This window comes from Gymnoscopelus microlampas (genome assembly GCF_963454915.1).
Source record: "Gymnoscopelus microlampas genome assembly, chromosome: 3".
Lineage (NCBI taxonomy): Eukaryota > Metazoa > Chordata > Actinopteri > Myctophiformes > Myctophidae > Gymnoscopelus > Gymnoscopelus microlampas.
In genome coordinates, this window is record NC_139940.1 from 41,370,083 (window position 1) to 41,397,512 (window position 27,430).

Consider the following 27,430-nt stretch of genomic DNA (forward strand, 5'->3'; position numbering starts at 1 on the left):
GGGCCAATCTAAATTCCTCTCACTGGCCGGAAGTGGACCCCTGGCCTGAGTTTGAGTATCACTTGTAATTTAGAGCCTTTCTAGTGCAGGGTCAGTTTGACCTGAATGGAACCTTAATTAGTAGTATGCATTAGTATCATTGGTAACACCTGTGTTTACCCTTCTATTTCATGTCAAATTGCTGCTGTGAAAAAGGCCTTTAGCTGTTTCATTCGCAAGCTGCACACCAAATACTGTAACTTGCTATCCATAGATTCCTCAGGCCCCGTCTTGTTCAATAGGCTGTGCTAAAAGTTGCCTGAGAGATCTTTTGAAAATAGAAGATCTACAAACTCACATTGAAGATTGGCTATTTTAAAATGGCCGAAATGTATGTAGGGCTGAAGTGGTTAATGTATGTTTTGTAATAATAATCTAAATCTACAAAGTAACTAACTAAGGTTTTCAAATAATTTTGTGGAGTAAAATTTGCCTCTGAGATATTAGTAAGAGTATTGAAAATTGGTACTCCAGTAAAGTAAATATAACTCAATATTGTACTTAAGTACAGTATTTGAGTAAATGTACTAGTTACTTTCCACCACTGCTAAATGATTCTTTATTGCGCATAGAGGGCATATAGCTTGCAGAAACAATACCAAATGGAAGCTTTTTGGATCCATGGACTGGATGTGTTTAAGTATATTCTGGTGACGTTTTTAATCTCAGTTAGATTACACAGAGGAACTCTGTGTTTTTCTCCATTTTTCTGATATGCCTCTGGGTGGGGCCACTTTCATTTTATTGTCTGTTTGTTTGGTAGCCTATGAGTTGGAGTGTTTGACATAAATATGCTATTAATATGATGGATGTTGTTGTGGTTTAGTGTCCACTTGTAGGTTTATTTGTTTGTTTTCGTGTGTGATTTAGTTTGGGAAACCATGGCCGATAAAACGTTGTCAATGGTATTGCACTAGGTAGCTTGCCTTGCATCATCCACGTTTATTTCCTGTTAGCCCTGTCATACATTCTAGTCATGGATGAACTTCAACATAGTCTTTGCGCTCTCTCTCTCTTTTTAGCCCGTACATCTACATAAACGTTCGGATTACAAATATAAATTGCCTATACCATGGCAACGGATGTTACAATTATGTACGGGCCCTCAAAGGTGCCTGTATTTTCCGTATTGTTCAATAAAAAGTATTTGAATCCGATTGGTGGCCATTTTCTTCGTAATTTCTCCATAAACTTTCAACTACGCGACCCTATCGGTTGGGAGGTGTATTGCACTCTGATACACTATAACTCTTTGAGAAAATGGCCACCAATTGGATTAAAATGCTTTTTATTGAACAGTACGCAAGACACGGGTACTTCTGAGGCCCCGAACATAATTTTAACATCTACGGCCATGGTATAAGCACTTTATATTTGAAATCTGAACGTATATGTAGATGTACGGACCAAAAAGGGAGAAAGTGCAAACGCTATGTTGAAGTTCATCCATGTCGGTCATGACAGATGACCGTCTTGGATTCATGGCTAATTTCCTGTGAGATATTTACAAACACCATCGAGATTCGTTGGAGCCACTTCTTGACTGTATTTCTTATGAAGATTAAAACATTAAGCAATATTTATTACCAATGCACTGAAATATCTATCCATCCATTTAATTACTCGAGGAAACCAGCAGGGCCATATTATCTGAGCTCTGTATGCTTATTTTTTAACTCTGTCTGTATGAGAAACATGCCTAGAGGAATGGGAACTGCAACTCCCACGATGCCTTGCTTCATAACGAACACTGACCGGATGTTGTTATCTGGTGAAGAACTACATAACAGAACGTAGAATAGAATGTGTCTTTCATGGTAGAAACATCTGAAATGGAAAGGAGACAGTTTGATTATAATCACGCTTATGACCTGCGTTTACCGTGAGTTAAATGTGCTTTATTTCGTGGAGATTTCAGTTAAACGTCGCTAAGCTAAAGCTAAGCCAAAACCCAGTCATAATGCGAGGTGTTTTGACAGCTCTGTGTAGCTAAGCAGCTAACATCGGCTATTTGACAGTACAGTACAGACAGTAATGTATACTGACAGTACAGACAGTAATGTATTCTAACTGACAGTACAGTACAGACAGTAATGTATTCTAACTGACAGTACAGTACAGACAGTAATGTGTTCTAACTGACAGTAATGTGTTCTAACTGACAGTACAGACAGTAATGTGTTCTAACTGACAGTACAGACAGTAATGTGTTCTAACTGACAGTACAGACAGTAATGTATTCTAACTGACAGTACAGACAGCAATGTATTCTAACTGACAGTACAGACAGTAATGTGTTCTAACTGACAGTACAGACAGTAATGTATTCTAACTGACAGTACAGACAGTAATGTATTCTAACTGACAGTACAGTACAGACAGTAATGTGTTCTAACTGACAGTACAGACAGTAATGTGTTCTAACTGACAGTACAGACAGTAATGTGTTCTAACTGACAGTACAGACAGTAATGTATTCTAACTGACAGTACAGACAGTAATGTATTCTAACTGACAGTACAGTACAGACAGTAATGTGTTCTAACTGACAGTACAGACAGTAATGTATTCTAACTGACAGTACAGACAGCAATGTATTCTAACTGACAGTACAGACAGTAATGTGTTCTAACTGACAGTACAGACAGTAATGTATTCTAACTGACAGTACAGACAGTAATGTGTTCTAACTGACAGTACAGACAGTAATGTATTCTAACTGACAGTACAGACAGTAATGTGTTCTAACTGACAGTACAGACAGTAATGTATTCTAACTGACAGTACAGACAGTAATGTGTTCTAACTGACAGTACAGACAGTAATGTGTTCTAACTGACAGTACAGACAGCAATGTATTCTAACTGACAGTACAGACAGTAATGTATTCTAACTGACAGTACAGACAGCAATGTATTCTAACTGACAGTACAGACAGTAATGTATTCTAACTGACAGTACAGACAGTAATGTATTCTAACTGACAGTACAGTACAGACAGTAATGTATTCTAACTTACAGTACAGACAGTAATAACATCAGCTAACTGACAGTACAGTACAGACAGGACTATTCGGCTGATAAGCTCACTTATCTGCACATAGCAGACAGACGTTGCTGCACATAGCAGACAGTGGGTGAATGTGTTGCTGGTTGTTACATGCAGGCTTATGTTGATGTTTGTTTGCTGCTAATGCCATTGATCTGTGTGGAGAGGAGACTATAGGGCACCAAGCCAGCTGTTAAATAGCTTTATGGGCCCACAGAGAATTGATTGAATACTTTAACAGTGTGCAAATAGTGCAGTGGTACCGATTATACAATGGTCCCCTAAGGGCTTGTTTCCATTGTGGTCCTGTGTATTCAATTCATCGAGAAAAATAGGAGGATAGAAGGATGGTATTTGACAGGAAACATTTGGTACAGCAGCACCATAGCTCCTGCATTGCTTATCATCATGAGTTAATATTTACTGTTATCTGAGTGATTAGTCTAGATCTGCTGCCAGACGTATATTGGTTATATGCAACACTTGCTGATAAAAGGAATAGTTACAAAATTGCTTAATATCATACAGTTATCATAGAGTTATAACCATAATTTATAGGGTATAGGGAACAGCTTGGTTCCACATTTATTTCCTGTCGCCTACTATACTGATATATTCACAAACATTGTAACACTGCAACCCGGAAAGAAACTTGGACCCCTTTTAGAATATTTATGTTATGTCGAGTGTTAAAACTGTCTATTTGATTGCATGGATTGAATACTTTATTAGACAGAAATGTAAACGGCACAAGCCAAGAGGTACAATCAGTCAGACAGACAGACAGACATTTGAGCTAAAAGGATAACACAAAAATGTCCTTGGGACTTGTTTCCATTGTGGTCCTATGTATTCGATTCATCAGCATAGCATAAAAATAATAAAAGGAACACAGCCATGGATCAAGACTGTCTCATAGATGTATTTGATCAAGTCTGACTTTTGCTTTCTACAAAAGCAAAGGTCTGACTCGATAAAATACATCTATGATATTCTAGATCCAAGTCTAAAAGGAACAAACGCATTGAACCAGCAGTCAGCCTATATTCAGAATGTACAGTAGAAACCTCATGATCGATCTATAATTATCTCTGGTATGAGTCCTAATAATTCTGTCTGTGTGTAAGACGTACTGATCTTTACCTTTAGTTACTCTGTCAGCCTGACTGGAGATTTTACCAATGTTGTTGTTAAATAATATAAGTTGGTTTGTTGCTTTTATGTACAGTAATAAGTCATAATTCTGACATGTCATTTGACTTATCTAACAATTGTTTGATTCTGACCTGATGCTGACTTTCTGAACGTCTGGTTTGGTTTAGCCTTGGATCAAGACTATCATATATGTATTTTATCGATTCTGACATTTGCGTATGTCAATGATAGTCTTGGTCTTTACCCCCCAGTTGCCACTGGACATCTGCCAGTAAAGTCTATATTTCTCTGAACTCTGTACAAATGCTAAATACAAAGTGCTTACCCGGTAGCCACGGATGTTAACTCAGCATTCGGAATCTTTGTGCACTGTATTAATCCCTATAAACTTTCAATAAAGAAGTGTTTTAATCCTGTCTGTGCCTGCCCTGAACGCCATTTATTTCCTCCTTTATATCCTGTTTACATCGAGTGTAATTCTGGCTTTCACCGGATGCGCCCCGCCACTACCACCCATTGAGGAATACAGGGAATTTCCGACCGAATCCGAGAGAGACAGGATTAATACACACATCTATTGAAAAATACGGACTAATACAGTGCACACAGGTTCCGAATGTCAAGTTAACATCCGTGGCTACAGGGTCAGCACTTCATATGTATTTTTTTGTGCGTGTAAGGAGAAGTACGGGCTTTCCGTGCCAATGCCCAGTGACTATTAGGGGGGTAGAAACCAAGACTGTCATAGATACCAAAGTGATAAAATACAGTGATACAATTGATCCAAGGCTAGGTTTGGTTTATGTACTCCTCTATAGTGTGTTATTATCAACATCAGGATTGGTTCTCAATAGTGATGCATGCTTTCCCAACCAGAGCAAGATTAGCTATTGGTGACAGGGGTAGTAGCTATGGTGACTGCAGCTTTTGTCCTATGAAAATGTTTTGTCCTCGGACAAAAGCTTTTTTGTTCCAACGTGAAGTGCAGCAAAGTGATGTAATTGGGGGGAAAAAAGCCAAACAAACCAAAAACGTTATTCAAACATGTCATATATTATTGTCTAAGACTATTAAGCAACGATGACTGTGAAAATATGAAACACAGCTGCTCATTGTGGTTAAAGGAATGTTCATTGTGACTGGACTGCTTAATATAATGGCATTAGTTAATGATAGGCATGCTTTATTTACAAGTTACCATGCTTACTGAGTAATAGAGCTAGCCTAACATATGGCCATTGTCATTTTTTTGTGCCTATAGTATGATAAATAGCTGATGATTGAAACCGGGAAAGCATCTGTGTCATTTTAGATTTTAGGTATATATCGTCTCTGTTGGGTAGAAAGAAACCTCCAAGACTGTTACTTTTCAGGATTCAAATTCAGAAGTAGCAAAAGTACCAGATCTACAAGCTCAAAACACGTTGCTTGTGGATCTGATACTTTTGATGCTTTTGTGTAATGCCGGTGTATGATCAAGTTAATTTACAAAAAAACACTGCCCGACAGCAATGAAATTATAGCAACATAGGTTTTTCAGAAAACTGTTAGGATTTAGAAGGCATTTGTAGAATCGGCCTCAGGTCTTAATGGGTTAAATTTAGATGTCTGTTTTGGAAAGCTTCCTGGTAGATAATTCAAGGATAGCTGTAGTTTTTTAGTTTTGAGTTACCAAGCAGGAGTCAGACCCTGAAGTGACTCAGACCCGCTGTCTTGCTGTTCTCACTCCTGGCTATGTTTGTCTCTCTCTAACCCTACAGGTCATGCATGCAGCTGAGCCTCTAGCCTGCGCTTTGTAGAACCCGACCGTTGAGCCAGTGTGATCAAGTTGCGGGTCGGCTGCTCGCTTCCCCCCCCCCTCCCCTCCATCCTTTCCCTCCCGCCCCCCCCTCCCCCTCCCCACAGTTTCCCTATGCTAACCCTCCTGAGCATGTTTTACTATATCTGTCTGCGGCGCCGCTCCAGGAGCGGGACGCGCGGCGAGGCTCTGAACAGTCGGCGGGCCGTGGAGTCCGGTCAGCGGGCGGCCCTGCCGGTCAGCGTGGAGGTGACGCAGTACGCCAAGGAGGTCCTGGACTTCAGCTCGCACTATGGCAGCGAGAACAGCATGTCCTACACCATGTGGAACCTGGCCGGCGTGCCCAACGTCTACCCCAGCTCGGGGGACTTCACGCAGACGGCCGTGTTCAGGGCCTACGGCACGTGGTGGGAGCAGTGCGCCAGCGCCCCGCCGCCCTTCCGCCGGACGCCCAAGAGCTTCCACAGCCGGGACTACATCGAGTTGGCCTTCGAGGAGCCCGTCTATCCGACGGCGGTGGAGGTGCTGGAGACCTACTACCCCGGCGCCATTGTCCAGATCCTGGCCTGCTCCCTCAACCCCTTCTCCCAGAACCCTCCCACTGACGTCAGGTAAAGGCAGAACATTCTCTCTTCATTCCCAAACAATGGGTCGGGACCCATTTTTGGTTTCACAGACACTTTTATTTCTACAAAAACAAAAACAAAAATGTTTTATTATATATTTCTGCTGTCAGGCAGAAACCAGCTATGTCCAAAATATAACATTTTCAGGTAATGAAAAAACAACACAGTACTGCCTCATCAAAGTTGGTACGGTGACTTTATACATTTTCAGATACTTGAATGTGTCCTTACATTATCATCACTTTACCCAAATACAGCTCAAGTGGAGTTAGGAGGTTTTTGACGATTAATGTGGAGATTCTTTTTCCGTCTGACTTCGTCATTCTAATCAAAAACAACTATCTCCAAAGTTGGAGTTAGGTGCTTTGAGGATCCAATGGAGTTAGGAGGTTTAGTCAGAAGTGCCTTTTTAATACTTTTCATTGGTTCAATATTTGTAAAACCCACACACAGGCGTAAATAGCACTGATTTATTAAAAATAGGAAAAAAAAGTAGAAAAATGGAGATTGCTGGTTTCTGCCCGACAGCGACGATATATAATATATTCAAAATGGAATAGTTCACCCAAAAAAGTACTTATTTTCTATCAATTAAACACCCCATGTTCATGGATGTTTTTTTAGTTTTTGTCGCATTCACAAGCCAATAATTTGATGATAATAATAAAGACCTTAATGTATCCGGTAGGAGACACAAAGAGTCTCCTTTGAGTCTCATTGAGACCCTAATGTCTCGGATACATTAGGGTCTCTATTATTATCATCAAATTATTGGCTTAGGAATGCGACAACAACAAAAAAATATCCATGAATTTCCATGAGGTGAGTAATTGATAGAAAAAAAAAGTCATTTTGGGGTGAACTATCCCTTAAAAAAGCCGATCATGTGACGAGTTGTGAGCTTGCAGATTGCCTATTTTCACTATTTTTGAAATAGGGTTTTTAATTTAAAAAAAGTTTGTGTCCCGGGGAGACTTTTGGCTGAAAAAGGAGCTGAGCACATCTTTTTGGCAAAGAGTGAAGGTTGTGTGCCGCGACGTGTAGGTGCACTATTTCTTATTCTTGCCTATGTATGCATTAGCCAATACAGGAAAGGCTTTTACATTTTTCCACAAGAGTGCCTTGGTCTTTCCCTTTTTTGCAATGTGTCTTCTTCTGGCTCTTAAGATTAAAAGTTTGGGAATCCCTGCTCTAAATTATGCTGCTTAAATCAGCAAGACAACTCAACTCCCCCCACTCCCTAGACTTCTTAAATCTTCCTGCGAGGGAAAAAAGTTTGAGTTCAATAATGCTGCAAGGCAGCAATGAAACTGCTGTGAGCAGAGGTTTTACTATAACATGGTGTGGCCTTTGCTGTTCCGGTCCCTAGTCTTATGAACACTTTACCAGAGGAACTTATCTGGGAATTCTGTTCTATTTTTGAAATGATCTCTTAATTATTATTGTTGTTTTTTTATATGTTTTTGTAGGATTTGTAGGATAGGATTGTACATACTTAGATTTTGCTGTATTTGCTTGTTTTCAGTTTCTTGACTTATCGACTGCCAGAGTTAAAACATCGTCTATCGTCCCCCTTGCCAACGATTTTACTGTACCTGTAAAATCATGGAATATTCTCCGTGACCTCCGTCCTCACGGAGATCGGCTCATTACAAGCAGGGGGGTGTCGTAGTAGAGGGAAAACGATTGTCCGTCGTGATCCTCCATTCCAGAGCTATGGCCGTTTGAATGTGGCTTGTTTTTTGAAAAACAAGCTGAAAAACAACAGAAAGCAAGAACATTTTACTTTTATAAATCCTTTAACATGAAAGGTGCCTACTGCCTAGCTTTTTTTTGTTGTGATCACTGATCATCTGAACTGATGGTCTGCCTGTGTCAAGTCCACAGACTCAGCTGTCTCGTCTTCTTGTTGTACTCTGTATCAATACTGTGGAATTGTGGTCTGATGTGTGCTGAGTGTGCACCATTAGGGGGAACAAGTGCTTCTCAACTCAGTCCAACTAAATATCAACACTGCTGGCAAACGGCTGTGATCTGATAACATCAACTGTCTCTCGTCTTGATAACCCCTCTCTCTCTCTCTCACCCCACTGTCCAGGTGGGAGGTGCTGTGGTCCGGGGAGCCGACCAAGGTCCTGACCCCTCAGGCACGCCAGTTCTCCCCCAGCATCAAGCAGCTCAGCTTCCCCACCAACCTGCTGCGCCTGGAGGTCAACAGCTCCCTCCTACAGTACTACACGGAGCTGGACGCCGTCATCCTGCGTGGCGTGAGGGAGCGGCCCATCCTGGCCCGGTACAAGATGCCCCTGATCGACATGAACGACGAGGGCGACAGCGAGGACGAGCTGTCTGACCTGGCGGGCCCCTTCAAGCAGGGAGCGACCACGGGCAATGGCTACTTTGACAAACTCCCCTACGAGGTGATTATTATCAGAATAGTGCATGTATATCTAGCAGTGGTGGAAAATAACTAAGTACATTTACTTAAGTACTTTACTTAACTCTCTCAGTGCCAGAGTATTTTCATAAAGTACTCCCCCAGTGCCAGCAATTTTCGTTTTTTTTTTTGTGCTATTTTGTAATTTAATTTTCAAATAGCTTCTCTTCTGCAGTTTTAAACACCTGCGACAGTTCTACCAGTAGAGAGCAGTAAATCGACACATTGATTACCTCGCTGACTCGCTCGCCCCATCCCAAACAGGCCTACGTCACATCCTGTCAGAAAACGGAAGTGACATTTTCGACAATCTGTGATCGGGCTAAAATACGATGTTACTGTGTACACGACTACGATGACTGATCGTCACCCAGACCAAAGAGAATAGAAGTGGAGCTCTCCGTTGGTTTTGTATACCGTGTGAAAAAACTTGACTTTCCCTATTCTGGCCGAAAATGACCGCGGAAAAAAAAAAGAGAACCGGAAACGGAATCTGCGTCATGAAACCGGGACCCAGTGAGTCTGAAGGAGTCAGGAAGTGAAAGTGATCATGAAAAATAAACTGAATAGCGCGACCACAGTAAAAAGTAAAAACTCGGGATTTCTCGTTCTGGCAGCGAGGGTACTCGGGAAAAACTTGGGATATCTCAGGGCGTGGCACTGAGAGAGTTAAGTACAATTTTGAGTTATTTGTACTTTTGCTTGAGTATTTCCAATTTCCAATACTTTTACTTCTACTCCACTACATCTCGGATCCAAATATTGTACTTTTACCCCACCACATTTATTTGAAAACTTTATTTACTAGTTACTTTGTAGATTTTCATTATTATTACAAAACCTACATTAACCACTTCAGCCCTATATACATTTCGGCCATTTGAAAATAGCCGATCTACAAGCTCACAATGCGTCGCGATGCGACGCATTGTGAGCTTGTAGATCTGCTATTTTCAAAATGTTTATACATTTGAAAACTTTAAATGGGACATTCTGCATAATGATTACTTTTACTTTTGGTTCTTTAAGTACATTTTGATGCAAATACTTTTGTATTTTCACTCAAGTACATTTTGATTTACGGACTTTTACTAGAGTATTTCCTATGTTGCCGTATTGATACTTTTACTTAAGTAAAACATTTGAGTACTTTTTCCACCACTGATGTCTAGATCATTTTATCCAGTATCTAACAGTGATGGTGTTTATCTCTCTCTCTCTCTCTCACACACACGCATGCACCCACACACACATTCTGGCTCGTGCCCATTCTGATATTTGAGCTTGTGTTCGCGAACAGAGTAATTTTCATGCCTTGGAGACGTACCGTGTCGTCTGAGACAAGTTTAAAAAAAAACACCAGTGGTTTGTGCAGATATTGTTTTTCTTATCTCCTGTCCAAACCACTGCCATTAACGGCACTCTTCACAACCGCTGCATGTGTGTTTGTTTCAGAAACACAATATAGCTATTATCTGTCAGCCGATACCTGGTTGGAGTGCCGTGCATTGTTTATTCACTGTTAGTGCACGCACGCACACACACACACACACACACACACACACACACACACACACACACACACACACACACACACACACACACACACACACAAGTCACCTCCTCTCCTTCAGAGAGAGGTGCAACACAATGCACAAACAAGCTAACTCCACAAGCCACGGTGATTGTAAGATCAATGCTTAGTGCTCCGGATAATCACTTCCCCCGTTGTTATTTAGACCTTCCTGAAAGCATGCTCACAACTCACGGTAACCTTTCCCTTTCTCCTCACCTTGTTTTTGTCTTTTTTCCCTTGTCTCCTCTTCTGTCTTTTATCTCCCCTCTCCCCCCTTCCACCCTCTTTTCCACCTTCTGTCGTCCTCTTCTCCTGTCCTTTCCTCTCCTCCCCTGTGTCTCAACCCTTCTCCCCCGGCCTGTCCACTCCACAGCTGATCCAGCTGATACTGAGCCACCTGTCCCTTCCAGACCTGTGTCGCCTGGCCCAGAGCTGTAAGCTGCTCTACCAGCACTGTTGTGACCCGTTGCAGTACACCCAGCTCAGCCTGCAGCCCTACTGGGCCCGGCTGAGTGACGCCTCCCTGGGACACCTGCAGGGCCGCTGCACCCTCCTCCAGAGGCTCAACCTGTCCTGGACCGGCAACCGAGGGGCTCTCACCTTTTCCGGTTTCAGCAGGTCAGAGAGGGCCTTTTGTCATAGTGACGCCCTGCCCCCGTTGCCCCAAGGAATGAAAGAGGGGTCTAAAGAAAGTTTGATACTGTACACTGCATTGTGGTGTTGAAATGAATGTTTAGGTTAATGTCTTCTACGGTACATACAGTATACTTTATATATCCTTGTACCTGTCAGGCGGAAACCTTGTATGTCCAAAACCTGTTACTTTTCAGGAAATGGAAAAAAGAACCCACAGACACACAAAACCACATTCACCTTCACTTTCAAAAGTAAAAAAAAAATAGCAGATCTACAAGCTCACAATTAATAATGATTATTGTCGCGATGCTACTGTTTTTGTTAGTTTTGCGTGACGTAGGGCAAGAATGAATGTATTTGGTTATAAAAAGGAAAGAGCACATCAACATATAACAAACACAATATCACGGAGGATAAGAACACAATAAAGCCCTAAGGCTTAAAGCATTCATTTCCCCCCGAAAAACGTTTCTGCCTAACAGCGACGATTATGCTCCCCTGCTGTCATGTAAGGTCATTGAGTCTTACAGTCCTTCACATCTCTCTCTCTCTCTAGTTTCATGAAGGCATGTGGCCTGAGCCTGGTGTGTCTGGAGCTGTCGTGTTGTCACTTCCTGTCGGAGGCGTGTCTGGAGGTCATCTCCCAAGCCTGCCCTGGGCTGCGGGAGCTCAACCTGTCCTCCTGTGACCGTCTCCACCCACAGGCCTTCACCCACATCTCAAAACTAACGCGCCTCCGCAGGCTGGTCCTCTACCGCACCAAGATAGAGGTACAGTAGGCATTATGGTCAACATTATGGTGTTTTCGAGGGCAGGGTAAAGCCGGATTTATATACTTTATATTATGCACAGGCCGGTGTCACTCATCGAAAATAGCCAACCTACAAGCCAGTGTTGATTTTGACAGCAAATTTTGATTTAGTTTTAGTCATAGTCTTTTGAATAAAATTCCATTTAGTTTTAGTCATATTTTAGTCATCTGAAATGTTTTTGTCTAGTTTTAGTCGACTAAATGTCATAAGATTATAGTCTGCAGTTGATTTAGTAGACTAGTAGTCTAGTAGTTCTACTAGATCTCTTCTCCACTAGTCCCTCACTAACATTTTAGTCGTAGTTTTTATTTGTTGACAAAATTGTTAATATATTTAGTCTTAGTTTTATACATCATAGCTTAGTTTTTATTTAGTTTTCGTCAGTGAAAAACGGTAGTCAACGAACATTTTTCTTCATAGTTTTTTAGTCGATGAAATCAACACTGCTACAAGCTCACAGCGCGTCACAGATGTGACGCTTTGTGAGCTGAAAACTTTGTCTGCTATTTTCCCCTGCCCTGGTACCTTGCATGGTTGTCTCCACTGTCGTGAGTGTGAATGTAACGCACTTTGTAAAGCTCTTTGGATGATGGCACTTTGGAGAGGCAGACCATATACCGTTTGAATTCGGGGGGCAAACGTTTGTAGAAATTGACGTATATGCTGCTTTTTTCTAAACAAAGAGTTAACCGTTGTTTACTTTCTAAATCCTCACGTTTGCTGCTCGTAAAGAGGAACAGTCACACCGTCCCTTTCTTTAACAGCGGAAAGTATTGCTTCATGCCTGAGCTTAGAAAGAAATCATGTTCTGTAAAATCAAAGCCCTGTCCATGAAAAAAGACAGACAAATTTGGGAATAGAGTACGTCTTGGGGAATAGAGATTTGATGGAAAGCTGATAGGATCATAATTCATCTCCTATAGACGTTGTGCGCGTGGAGTTGGCATGCTTAACGTAAAAAGGTTAAGAAGTACACCATGATAACTCATATGAACCCTGGAAGGTACGTGTTGCGGGTTGGGTTGAGGCTAATTCTTTGTTGTCATCATTTGTCAGCGCCGGCAGCCAGTGGGTCCTACAAGACGCATAGCTGTTTCACGTTCAGACCTGCCCCGTCTTTATTTGATGCACCTCAGCGTTTTTTCCTCTTGCTCTTTTGTCACATTTCGATGCTCTCCAGTGGCAGCTGGCCCAGCTAGTGGTGTGACGGAGGGCGGTGGTGGGGTGGAGGTGGGAAGGAGGGTGTAGTTTTTCTGCGGTGAGGCCGGGCGCTAGGCTTCAGGTTGTTTACTGAAACAGAGAAACAGAGCAGGCTGTGTCTGTCTAACACCTCAACTGTCATTACCCTGTCACTGCTCTAATTAAATAGCTCTCTCGTAGGAGAAAGGCATTTATAAAGATGCCAGCAAGAGACCGCAAAAAAAAAAAACACACACACACACACACACACACACACACACACACACACACACACACACACACACACACACACACACACACACACACACACACACACACACACACACACACACACACACACACACACACACACACGCACGCATAACCCATTTAGACCTGAGGCCATTCTAAAAATGTCTGAATCCTAACAGTTTTCTGAAAAAACGTATTTTGCTATATCAGTGGTGGTTCTCATTTTCATGTCAAGGACCTCCAAAATTCTATATATTTGTCCGCAGACCCAATATTTTGTTCCAGGGACCCCCAGAAGCAAAGACTTGAGTTGTAGACTTTATGTTCGCTAAAAATATATATATATTCAAAGATTTGCAGATTTTTTGTATTTAAAAAAAAGAATAGCAGATATACAAGCTCATAGCGCTATGAGCTTGTATATCGGCTATTTTTGAATAGCCAAAGTATAAAATAATGCATTTTTTTTGCTAGTATCAAAAATATTACATGGACGCTTTCCCGGTCTTCATGGGATAAGAGGCTTTCAGAGAGGAGCGTGTCATGTCTAACACTTTCTCCTGCCACCGGGTTACACGTACGGGCGGTTTGATGCTGAATTGTGGTATCTGTATCTGAAGAGCTCCCTCCCTCCCTGCCCCTCGCCGTGCTTGACTCTTGTGAAGAAGAGGCGTACGAAAACATTGTGATGTGCCGGATCGCATTACACTGATGATGTTGAGTGGTTTGCATTTGTGCTCCAGACAGGAGAAGGTAAATCAGTTAAAGAGGTATATTCAAGGACATGACGAGACCAGACCAGAGCTATTGTTATTTTATCATATTGACACTGTCGAGCGAGCGCAAACCTTGTATGTCCAAAACCATTCCTTTTCTATTATTTACATTTGTGAAAATATAAAATAGTGAAAATAGTTGATCTACAAGCTCACAATTTGTCGGCATAGTGACGCATTATGAGCTTGTAGATCTGCTATTTTCACTACATTTGTGCGACATTGTTGTATGACGAAGTAGGGCATTCATTTACAAAAAAACATAAAGACTCATGGAGATGGGAGGTTTCTGCCTGACAGCAACAATACACTGTTACAGTGGCTTCACATTGAGAGACGATGTTGAACTTTTTTTTCTTCCTTTTATTCTTTCTTTTTTTTTCTCATGATACCACAATTGTTTTTAATGAAGATTCTAGTTTTTCAGCTTTTTCTGTTATCCTGTCACAGTCACACCAACCTCATTCTTACACAGTAAAATCCTAAGTGTGTTGATTTAACTCAAAGAGCTTATACATGTACGCATTTGTAACACTCTGAGTTACAAACGGATAACTTGACACGATTGACAGGATTCTACCGCATACACAAACTCCATCTCCAGATGTATGGAAATTGAATCAAATTAAATATACGGTAGTTGTATAAAGAATGTTTGCTCTGTTGATTAAATCTCGTCTAAATCTCTGCACCTGTCTCGATGTCTCTGCAGCAAACGGCAGTTCTGAGCATCCTGGCCTTCTGTATAGAGCTGAGACACCTCAACCTGGGGAGCTGTGTGAGGGTGAGATGACACACACACACACACACACACACACACACACACACACACACACACACACACACACACACACACACACACACACACACTCTCTCTCTAGGGCTGGCCAAAGCTATGCAGAGGTTCAGAACGTTCATTAAACTGTGTTTCATAAGCATCATTTTATACAGATTCTCTCCATAACAAACGCCAGTTATCTATGGTAAATAGTTCTGACATGGCCAGCCTTATAAATTATTTTGATACTGGTGCCGTTTAGTGTGACAAAATGAAATGTGCTTTGTTTTCACCAACCCAGGAAGATTTTATTTGCAGTCTGCCAGCTGCACAACTTTCCATGCGGCACAGCCTGTTGTTGCAGATACACTAGTCCTAAGGATGCCAAAGACATAATGGTGTGGCGATACCTCATTTGCACTTTCATCTTGCACTGATAACGATAAAAAATACGTGAAAATAGGCCATGCCAAAATAAAGTTGGCATACTATTATACCATTGGGCTGTTTGGATTCATATTGCTAATTTGAAGGAAGTCAACAGTATCGGACAGAATCTGGGCTGCATTGATATACGATGTTTTGCTAAGCATTATTTTTGCAAATGAACATTCAAAAGTTTGTTACAAAATAAATGCTTTTAGTTTGGCTACACCTAACTAGGCCTGTCACAATTATTACATAATCGTCTAATCGCAATTATTTTTGTATAATCGTCATAATCGTTTCCCAGGCCTCTTCCCCTGAATTGTCAGACATTTTCAAATATAAAAAGCTTACAACGCGTCACTTTGTGACGCGTTGTAAGCTTGTAGATCAGCTATTTCTTCATTTTTTACACGTATAAAATTAGTAAATGTCAGTAATTCATTTTTATATATTCAAATTATTTGTCATATCTGCCCTGTTAAATTTTTGATCACGAAGCATAAAAGGTAAACAGACATTTTTTTCATTCATGTGTTCATCTTCCAATTTTTATTATTTGAGTGACAATTAATTGTCAACTTAGATTTGTATTCGTGACAGCCCTGCACCGAACACACAAGAGTTCGTTGTTATTCACTGTTTCATCTGCTTGATTTGCTCAGCCAGACAGCCGCTCTTCCCTCACTCACCCCTCCCACCCAATCCATCCATATTTACACTTGACTGTCTTGACTTATTGTCAATTCCTCATTGTTTGAGCCTGTATGACATCCTGACTGAACCCCCTGCAGATTGACGACTTCGACGTCGTGGCCAGTATGCTGAGTGCCCGCTGTCGCTCGCTGCGTTCCTTGGACCTGTGGCGCTGCAGAAACCTCACAGAGCGAGGCCTAGCGGAGCTGGCCTCTGGCTGCAGGTAGGCAATACCAAGTCAGCACAAGGGACCAGCTCTCCTACAGTATGATCCATCTATTTGAAACGCAAGGCCTAGGATAGAGAGATAAAGCAAAACGTAGCTACCCTGAAATATCACAGACTTTATTTGCCCTGCGTGAAGGGAGTGATACACATGTGACACATGTTTTATTTAGGTAAAAATATCAATACTGCAATGTAAAAATACTCTGTTAAAAGTCCGGAATTCAAAATTTACTCAAGTAAAAGTACAAAAGTATTGGTATCAAAATGAATTAAAGAACCAAAAGTAGAAAGTACTCATTATGCAGAATGACCCATTTCACAAGTTTTCAAATGTATTAAAATATTTAAAAAAAATAAAATAGCAGATTAGGAGCATTGTTCACATTGTGAGCTTGTAGATTGGCTAGATAATATACACTCAATATTCCTTTGAACTTAAGCGGTAAGTATTTGTCAACACTGATCTGGGAACCCATTCGGTAAAAAATAAAAGGAGACTTTTTTTTTTTTCCTTCGTTTTTGCCTCTGGGGGCACCACCTCCTTTTTTGTGTAGAAACAGGAACTTGTTTGGCTCCTCCCCTTTCTTAGTTCACTTCCTCCCGGGTGCTTTGTGTTTATTCCTGCTACAAACCACAACACCTGATCTTTCATCTGTGACGACTATTGTTCATGAGAGGGCTGAACTGACTTTTGTGGACTCTCCTTTCTCTCTCTGTGCCGTCCATGTCCAGGCTGCTGGAGGAGCTGGACCTGGGCTGGTGTCCCACGCTGCAGAGCAGCTCCGGATGCTTCCAGCAGCTGGCGCGCAACCTGCCGCGCCTGCGCAAGCTCTTCCTCACCGCCAACCGCACCGTCTGCGACTCGGACGTGGAGGAGCTGGCTGCCAACTGCTCCTCACTGCAGCACCTTGACATCCTGGGTAGGAAGAAAAGTTCCCTTTCTTACACATTAGACTACATTATCATATGGATATCCTAGTTACAGTACACCTCTATTCAGTTCATGCACTGAAGTGTTGAATGTAATGCCCTTTTTCTAAAGTGCTGTACAATGTGCATTACCTCACACACCTGTTGGGGTCATTTTAGATTTTAACGTTTGCTATTAAAAAATAGCAGATATACAAGCTCACAGCACGTGACTTTGTGCCGCTGCGAGCTTGTACATCTGCTATTTTTTTTTATCGTGAAAATGTGTGCAAATCTTTGAATATATAAAAGAATTAAGCACACATTTTTTACTCAAATTTGCTTCTGGTGGTCCCTGGAACAATATTTTGAGATGGGGGTCCGTGGCCAAATACATATAATTTTGGGGGTCCTTGAAATAGCTTGAGCACCACTGATATAGAAACATACGTTTTTCAGAAAACCGTTTTAGAAGACATTTTGTAGAATCGGTGCCTTAGGTCTTAAAAACCACCGGGTTAGGTAGAGTATTGAACAAAATTAGTTTTTTTTCTCTTCCATAACATTGTACCCCTCTGTGACTTAACAGGTACGCGTATGGTGAGCGCCGGCTCGCTGAAGAAGCTCCTCCAGTCGTGTCCACGGCTGCTGCTGCTGGACGTGTCCTTCTGCTCGCAGATAGACACGCGTGTGGTCCAGGAGCTCTCAGGCCTCTTCCCCAACGTCAACATCAAGAAGAGCTTCACCCAGTGACACACCACCTTCAGGTCCCTCATCAAGAAGAGCTTTCGCCCAGTGACACCACCTTCAGGTCCTTGCACACTGGGAGCGTTTATTTAGCGTGATTCATTCGCATAAACGTTTTAACACTGGTGTTTTTGTCGTGAATACATCCGCACAGAACGCAAAGTTCTGATGTTAATTTTATTTTTAATTTTTAAAACAAGGCCAATTTTTCACCTCGAATAAGAGCATCAACCTGTGTGAATGAGGCATCACCAAATGTATAGTTTGGTGTGAAATGTTCGCTGACGCTCACGATGTGTGTGAGGACTTTTCATCTGCACCCTCAACTCCACCCCACCTCCCTATATGCTCCACTCTCTACCGCACGCACAAACTCCCAAACACTCGTAAGAGAGGTGCTGGCTAGCAAAACACTGCCCCCCCAAGGTACCGGGACAGTTGGAAGGTTGGAGGCTCTGCAGACCTGCTTCTTTTGATTAGAGCTCGACTGATGTATTGCTTTGGCCATTCTTCTTTTTTTTTTACGACATCGATAATAGCAATTATGCAGCCGACGTGTCTCGAAAAAACGCAATATAGCAATGATTACTATCAGAATATACAGTAGAGCTTTAATATTTTACCAGTAACCTTTTGTTTTAATTAAAAATAGAAAAAAACATTTATAGCATATTTAAATGTTCTTTTTAGTTATTGAAGTTTACTGTAGTATATGCTTAATTTATTTTATCTATAAAAAGGTTTTTATTTTTTTATTTTATTATTTGCTAATAAGAAAAAAAAAACTTTAATCAGATCTTAGGTTCCAAGATTTCGTTCTTTTTCTATTACAAAATATCTGTCAAAACGTCTGTAATCGGTGGTCTCCAAAATCAGGATGGGCATCTGACCCCAAAATCTGCCATCGGTCGAGCTCTACTCATAAGTGAGTAAAGCCCCCCCCCCCACCCTCCCTTATAAACTGTACGTAGAGGAGGGAGTTGATGAGGTGGCTCTGAGGAAATCGACTGAGCACCACACAGCTCAAATCCACCCCAGACTTGTGTTGTCCTGGGAGGACTGTTGAATGTGACAGACTTTTCATTTGGGTCATAGCTGCTATGCTGCTAGATTTCACCTGAATTTGAGTCATCACTTCTTTTTTATTATTATTGACAAGCAACTCGTTTCGGAGATATTGTCTTGGACTTGGAACACGAGCTGGAAGACAAAGGAACACGTTTACGTTAACATCCAACCATCCGACAAAAGGTTCATGGGAGGCCCACACTCCTTAAGGCAGTGAAAAGAGACCTTCGGTGAAAGCGTTGATCAGATTCGTTTTGATGGCTGATACGATAATTACAGGGCAAAGGGGGTAGCTGGTGCCTTCTCAGCATTGATCACCAGCCTTTTTCTTATGGCAGAGGGACTTTTATTTTATTTTATTTTTAATACCTCTGAGCACAAATGCTCTTTCTCAGTAACGCCCTGCTTCGCACTCACTTACAGTATACACAGATTGATTCACACCGGGTAGCTGCCCAGTAAAATCAAAAACCGAGTGCTTATCATGACCATCTGAGCAGCCATCAGCTGGGCGAAGATGAAATTTCCCTGGCTGAGCCACCAGGCACCTTGCCTGGAAGTTGGCTTTTGTCTGATGGATTTGGCCTGAATGATCCTTTTTCACTACTGATACATTTGAGAAGTGGCTACATTTACCATCAGGAGAAACCCCAATACAAGCAAAAAGACCCTCTAAAGGCTATCTAAATAAAGAGAATGCAGAGAATATGGCCTCCAAATGATCTCAATGGACAGACCACACGTTAACTCTTTGACTGCCAGAAATAAAACATAATTTTGCCACACCACTGCCAGCGATTTTCGAGTGTTTTCACTCACCTTTGAAAAATCATAGAATATTTATCTCCTGTATGATCGATCTCCCGATCGATTTAAAAAGCGTACCCGAGTCTCGTAGAATCAGGGGGTAAAAGCGATCCGCCGCGACCAGCCGTTGCATAGTTGTTGCCAGATTTCCCCAAAAAGCCACAGAAACCCTGGAAAAGCCATTCTTCCAGATTGAATTACAAGGGAGAGAATGGGGTGTTTTCTTTGCGATGATGCGACCCGCTGCTTCTCTCCTTCACAGAGAGACGAACAGTGATCCATAGGCGAGCGAACAGCGCCATCTAGTGGAAAACCACTGAAAACACAAAATCTCGTCAAACTCGCCAATGGCAGGCTGCGCCTTAGCAGAATGTGACGAGAAATCTCAGTGGCAGGCAAAGAGTTAATTTACAAGTGCATCATTCTTCCCCACCATGACGTTGGGGTTTCTCAGTGGAGGTAGACTGTTGGTTTTGGGGTCTATTTTGATTTCCACACACTGTCCATTCTCCATCTGGACACACAGGACCTTGTCCTCAGGAGTCTAGTCCCCAGTGAGCTCTGCTGACTGCCACACGTCAATCTCATGTGGAAGCCAGACAGCGTTTTTATTTTGTTTTTATAGCCATTTTTTAAGCCTTTGACATTGACAGCGGAGAGAGATGGGAAACGCGGAAAGTAGGGGGATGACATTCAGCAAATGGTCCGGCCGGCTGTGAATCGGACCGGGGCCTCGCTAATGGTTTTGAATTAGTTTAAACTCCTCCTGAAATCAAACAGGCCATTTGATCATATTGACAAAAAAAAGGTTATCTTTACAACCGGAAACCCCGACCAACTAACTTATTTGATGGTAATTGGAATGGTGGATGTCGATTTTATGTGGGCAAATCAAGCAAGTCATAAGCTTCTTTAAAACATATTTTGCCTTTTTAGTTTAGAGAGGGAAGGATATTGTACTTTTCATATTGTCGCTGACGGGCAGAAACCATCTCAATTTTTCAACGTTTTTCAATTCTTTTTTATAAATCAGTGCTATTGAACACCGTTTACGTCTGTGTGTGTGGGTTTTACAAATATTGAACCAATGAAAAGTATTAAAAAGCGCTTCTGACTAAACCAGGACAAAACCAACTCCATTGGATCCTCAAACTGTCGGTCAAACCACCTAACTCCAACTTTGGAGATAGTTGTTTTTTTCCATCATTGAGAAAACGGAAAAAAACTCCACATCATGGTCAAAAACCTCCTAACTCCACCTGAGCTGTATTTGGGTAAAGTGATGATAAATAAGGACACAAGTATCTGACAATGTATAAAGTCACCATACCAACTTTGGTGAGGCAGTATTGTGTTGTCCTAAAAACATGTTGTTGTTTTTATTTTTTCATTTCTTGAAAAGTTAATATTTTGGACAGCTGGTTTCTGCCCGACAGCAGACATATATTAGTACGTATATAAAGTCAACCACCATTTCCACAGTATTCATAGTATTCTCCATGATGGACTCTCATGGACTTCCATTTGCCATAAACGGTGATCCTGAGTAGAAGAGGCTGTTGGTGAAATACGCCTGCTGTTGTGTGACTGACTACAAACACCTTTTTGCTTGCCTACCAAAAGGATTGTGTGGTGATGGAATGGAATACCGTGAATTAAGTTGAGATGAGTGTGTTAACTTGCCACACAATATGTAAATGTCAGACCTCTGTGTTTATGTTATGATACTCAGGGGTTACGTATCTCACCTTGCTTTAAGTTTTATATGTTTAATTTTTCCAGAAACCAGCAAAACAGCCTTTGTCACCAAGAGCAACATTTTACCCGGTCGGGTCCAGTGGTGGACAGTAAACGAAGTACATTTACTTGAGTACTGTACTTAAAGAACCACATCACTCATTTTATCTTCATATAATTGGTCCTTACTAATACTCGTAAAAATATGACACCATTTTTTTGGGGGCAGTTCAGAAACCCGTCTACCAGTGACATCATCGGTAGGCAAGTTTGGTCATCTTTTCTTAATGCGAGAACAATGGCTTCTATTATAGCATGCAAACTTTCCAGGAAGAGAAAGCCTGCAGTTTCTGTTAGCTTCAATTCCTCATCGGTGATGTCACTGGTAGGTGGGTTTCTGAACTGTCCACAACCCTCCTCTGAGACACAGACCGAGTAGGGAAAAAAATTGTACCATATTATAATGAGACAAATATTGTACTTTTGACTCCACTACATTTCTAGGAAGGGACAACAATCTATTATGGATTAACATCTTAAGGTCATTTTCAAATAGTGAAAATAGCCGATGCGATGCGTTGTGAGCTTTTAGGTGTGCTATTTTCACTATTATTGATATTATTTGAAACTTTGGGGAAAATCTTTGAATGTCTTGGGGAAAATGTGTAAATTTCAATACAGCAATGCATAATTTGTACTTTTGAATACTCAAGTGTTTTTAAAAGCCTGTGCTTTTGAATACTTCGTAGTGGAGAGTAACACTTGACCAGGAGTATCTATACTTTGACTCAAGTACTGCGGTTGAGTACTTAGTCCACCACTGCTCGGGTCTGAGTTTCACTGCCACTGGAGCAAAATCCATCAGATCAGTCTGTTATTACTTTGGGCACTGGTATGACTGAGCAAAAACAATAGAAGTTTAAATATTAGGTGTTGAATATTGTAAAACAAAAAAGAAAAAAAGAAAAAAAAGAGTGTATGATTGTGGAAAATACATATTGCTGTCAACTATTTATTGATTTGATTTTTGTAATCTTATTAAGCCACATCTGCAGTGTGGCAGAAGTGCTTCGAAAGCATTTCCTTATTGCAACAAAAAACTTGAAGTTTCCTTTGGAGCACACATGCTAGTTAGTATGTGAATTATATTTGTGCCTTATACTCCTGACTGAATGTGGTGTGGTGTACATGTGTTTTAGTGTGGTGCTTTCTTTGCTTTCATGCCCCTCAACCAAAGTAATATACTAAATCCTGGTCTTTAGTACTGCGACTTTGGTTATAGGTTATATGCTATGCCTATCAGCCATGTTGATTAATATGCAAAAGAATATTTACACTGTCTGGTAGAAATGTTCAGTACCATTTCACATATACTTTCATTATATGGCAACTATGTCTGCCGTAAGAATTGTTAAAACCATTTCACTGACTTATTTTTCATGTTCAACTGAATTTCGAATTGCATAAATTGGTCATAAGCTTCATGTCCGCCTACGTTTTCAGGGGACCCGGTGAGGCTATATATTGCTGTATGGCTTTGAGATCAGTGGTTATCAAACGTTTTAATTTCAAGGTCCCCCCCATAACTCTGAGAGTGTAAAAAATGGAACAAAATGAATCCATTTTGGTTCCATTTGTACACTCAGAGTTACAGACCTGTACGGGTCCCTGGACCCCACTTTGAGAACCACTGCTATGGATAATGCTCAATCCATCGCCTCAAACTAACTCCATTGAAGCCCCCACGGATTCATTATAATTCCCGTGTTCGACATGGAAGAATGGGAATGTGCTATGAATGGAAATGCTCTATTTCTATGGGTAGGACAAACCAGAGCCATTTATTAGAGAGTTATGCCACCTCCGTTCACATCATCAGGCCAGGTCTTCTATTGGCAAATGGTGACAAAGCCCTAAACCGGAAGTTTATGGAATGCACTGGAGTCTATGAGCGTTTGTCACTATTTCGAGTTACATGAACCACGTGACCGGTGCTGTTTTCTGCCCCCGGGTTGGCGTAACTCTAATTAATGGCTCTGGGACAAACCATCTTATTCAAATGACGCAAACATGTTTTGAGTTGGTTCAATTCAAGAAGCTCGAGCTGCAAGCTTGATTCACTACAGCTCAGTGAATCTGGTTCACCTAGAATACAGGGAGGGTTTCAAGGAAATATTTAGATTATTTCTGAAATGCCTATGTTGACATTTTGCCCAATGAGCACAAGAAACTCAGTCGTGTGTAAGTTTTATTTCTGTTCTTGTGACTACTTGGTCAAAGGACCCATTTGATTATTTAACACTTTCTAACGTTTGTCCTCATTGAATCCCTAGATTGATTGAATGGGATTATCATAGGTTTTATACCTGTTGTTTTGTCATGTATGTGCTCGCTTCCCTACAGTAGCTTGTTCTGGATGTGTGGTCAGTCTTTGTGCCATTTATAGCATATCCAGTAATGCCCCCCATGCTAAAATGTTTGTTACATGATGTGATAGCTCCCACCTGAGAAGATAGCCACCGGTGAGTAAACAGGTCATACCTGTGGTACAAAAAAAAGAAATGGGTGCTTTAATTTCACCAGATTTTAAATAAACTGAAAGTTGATCACTGATTTACTCTGGACTTTGTTGGTTTTTGAAGCTATTAATCCTCTGAACAAAAATGTTCAGAGTGGTTTTGAACAGCTAAGACATCGCCACAACACTGCAAAATGGAATAAGTGCTTTTCCCCACCCAATTAGGGCATCATTTTAAAATCTTTATTTTGTATTTATTACGGCACATTGTATAACACTATGTCATAGTTCTTGTTGGCATAGTTTGGTATGGTGTATTTAACATGTATTTTCGGGTGATTTTTCTATTAACATGTTGGATGCATGTCCATGTGTATTTTCAGGCATTTAACCAGTCTTAAACCCTCAATACTTAGTAAACTTGAACTCTGGCTCTGTACTTGTTGTGCTCTTTTTTCCCGTCGACACCAAACCTCTTCAAAAAAAATACCAGATCTACAATCTCTGCGAAAGTTCCCCCCAGAATAGGTAGGGTTCAAGTAGTTAAAGGTAGGGTAAGTGATTTTCTTTGGTTAAAATAAGTGTTAAATAGCTCTATATTCTGATAGTACTCATTGCTATAGAGTGTTTGTTCAGTAAAAGGAGTCTCCTTGTCTCTCCAGCTCTTTATAAAACAGAAAATGCATTTTCGTTTCAGTTTCATTTCCAATTTTATCCAATCAGGATAGAGAACTCAATCAGGATATAGATTGAACAAGTGAAATTGGAAGTGATGACACTAAGAAATGAGCAGGCAAAATTGGAACTGGAACACTATAAAAATGAAGCTTAAAAATGGGTACTTTTTCCTGATTGGCTGAGATATTGACACCTACCGGAAAATGTATTTTCTGTTTATTAAAGAGCTGGAGAGATGGGGAGACTCCTGTTAATGAACAAACACTCTATTGCAATGATTACTATCAGAATATAGTGCTTTAACCTTTTAACAAAATACTTTTTGTTTTAACCAAAAAATATCACTTACCCTACCTTTTAATGTAAAAAAAAAAAAGGTTTCTATCACACAAACATTTGGCGGCCCCAAAGTTAACCCCAAATTAGGGTGTTGACTAGGGTGCTGGTGCTTCTCATTAACCATAGTCAGCACCATTGTCAGCACCAGTGCACCACAGTCATTAACCATTCAGCACCATAGTCTTTGATTGATTGATGTGCTTTATTTAGTAAGACATGAGAACAACAATACAAGGTGTGTACGCACGCACGCACGCACGCACGCACGCACGCACGCACGCACGCACGCACACACACACACACACACACACACACACACACACACACACACACACACACACACACACACAGAACTATACACGTGTGACGTCACAGCCACGCCATTCAAAGGTGTGTGTGTGTGTGTGTGTGGTTTGTTACATAAAAGTTCAGATGGGTATTTTTTTGTGTGCCATAACGCCCCATCTTTACTGTCTCGAAACAGCGGGGAGCAACACTGCTCCACCACCCCCACTGTATTGATGAGTATTGGCTTCGGTGCCTCCCTAGGCTGGACAAACCTGTGAGTGACCTTGCTTGCAGGGGCTGGAATAGAACCTGTGGTCGCCGTGTGGTATTTGACAAAGACCACAGAAGTATCCACCAACTATCCGCTGCCCTACCACACCTCCACACATTTACACATTCTTTTAGCGCTCTTAAGTGTCATTTCTGGATGTTAGACATCAAAACATGCTTCACAGTAAAGAAGCAGTAAAGAAGCATTAGGATTTCAACCCATGGCCTATGGATCATGTAGACAGTGGCTTCACGCAGTGACCTACTATGCTGCCTGCTGCTACTAATCCGTTTTCCTCCTGACTAACAACAAACCACAATACAAATATATCAAGAAATGCAGTTGAATTTATTTTAGTTTTTATATATATCGTTGTTTGTTGTGCTGTTGCTTGTCTGGATTGTTTATGAAGCAGTTTGGAGCACAAAACATGTGTTCTCGCTTGGATCTGTGCATCAGAGAATGAGATGAATGACCTGGGGCCTGTTCCTCGAAAGGTGAATTAGAGCTAAAGCCTGGCTTTAACACCTATCCTGGCTTAATTTAGCCAGGATTAGGGCTGAATCGGTTCCATGAAAGCTGAATTAACTTGACGATTAGTTTAGCCAGTTCACCCTGGCTAAATTTAGCCATGACCTGATTCCACAAAAGAGAATTGAAGCAAGCCTACCTTAGTTACCATGGCAATTTAGCTGTGAAGTTAGCCTGGTCAGGAGCAGGCTAACAGCCAAGCTTACTTAATCCAGTGCCTTTGTTCTTCAAGTTTTTCCACAGTTAATTCAACACATGTGTTATATGGACTCATTTGAATGACCCTGCATTCAAATAAAATGAAATCAATACAATAAGATATAATCAAATTAATTATATGACTGAAATAGTGTGTGACCATGAATCATAATTGTTTCACAATGACTCACGTGATAATGTCAGTCACTCTGTTAACACTATAGTTCATATTGTTGTTAGATGTGTGATAATATATTACAGATTTTTTTTTATATTATGAAGAATGTCTGACACACACACACATATATATATATATATATATATATATATATATATATATATATATATATATATATATATATATATATATATATTTATATAACCGATATATTATTAGTTACAGGTTTAAAGGAGCCTCTTCACTGAATGTAAGTCAATGAGGAGCATATTTTAAATTAGCAATTTCTAGTCAATGGAGAAATTATGTTTTATTTCTTGTCCACCTTTGGAGTTACATCATGATGGCAAGGTAACTACACAACCCAAACCTCTACCAAAGTGGTCTTGCAAATGTGGGGTTATTGCGTGCCCCCCCCAAAGAAAGATTAGATAAAGGTAAAAGCCAAATTTTGTACTTTTCCCCCTTTAAATGTCCATTGCCATTGACAATGCATTGGGCGCTTAAAGTTAAGCCAAAAGAGAAATTTGATGTCTCCGCGGGAGTAATTCGTTTGACTCAAGACTCTTTTGGGTCTTGAGTCTTGGGACTCAAGACTCAAATCCTGGAAATCAAATCCTGGAAATGGCAAATCAGCATGTGTGGGATTTGAAGGTGCAAGAGTCAGGTAAAAGTTGGAAAAATGTCCACGTTGGATT

General features: G+C 41.0%; 1 protein-coding gene across 1 annotated transcript; it reads left to right on the forward strand.

Annotated features, from left to right (window-relative positions):
• Positions 1-1,815: 1,815 nt before the first annotated feature.
• Positions 1,816-19,015, forward strand: fbxl4 (F-box and leucine-rich repeat protein 4). The gene is made up of 9 exons (XM_084050511.1): positions 1,816-1,921; positions 6,004-6,652; positions 8,766-9,087; positions 11,054-11,298; positions 11,873-12,086; positions 15,048-15,119; positions 16,334-16,458; positions 17,196-17,383; positions 17,962-19,015. The coding sequence occupies exons 2-9, from the start codon at positions 6,156-6,158 to the stop codon at positions 18,123-18,125; spliced, it is 1,827 nt and encodes a 608-aa protein (XP_083906637.1). The 5' UTR covers positions 1,816-1,921; positions 6,004-6,155; the 3' UTR covers positions 18,126-19,015.
• The last annotated feature ends 8,415 nt before the right edge of the window (positions 19,016-27,430 follow it).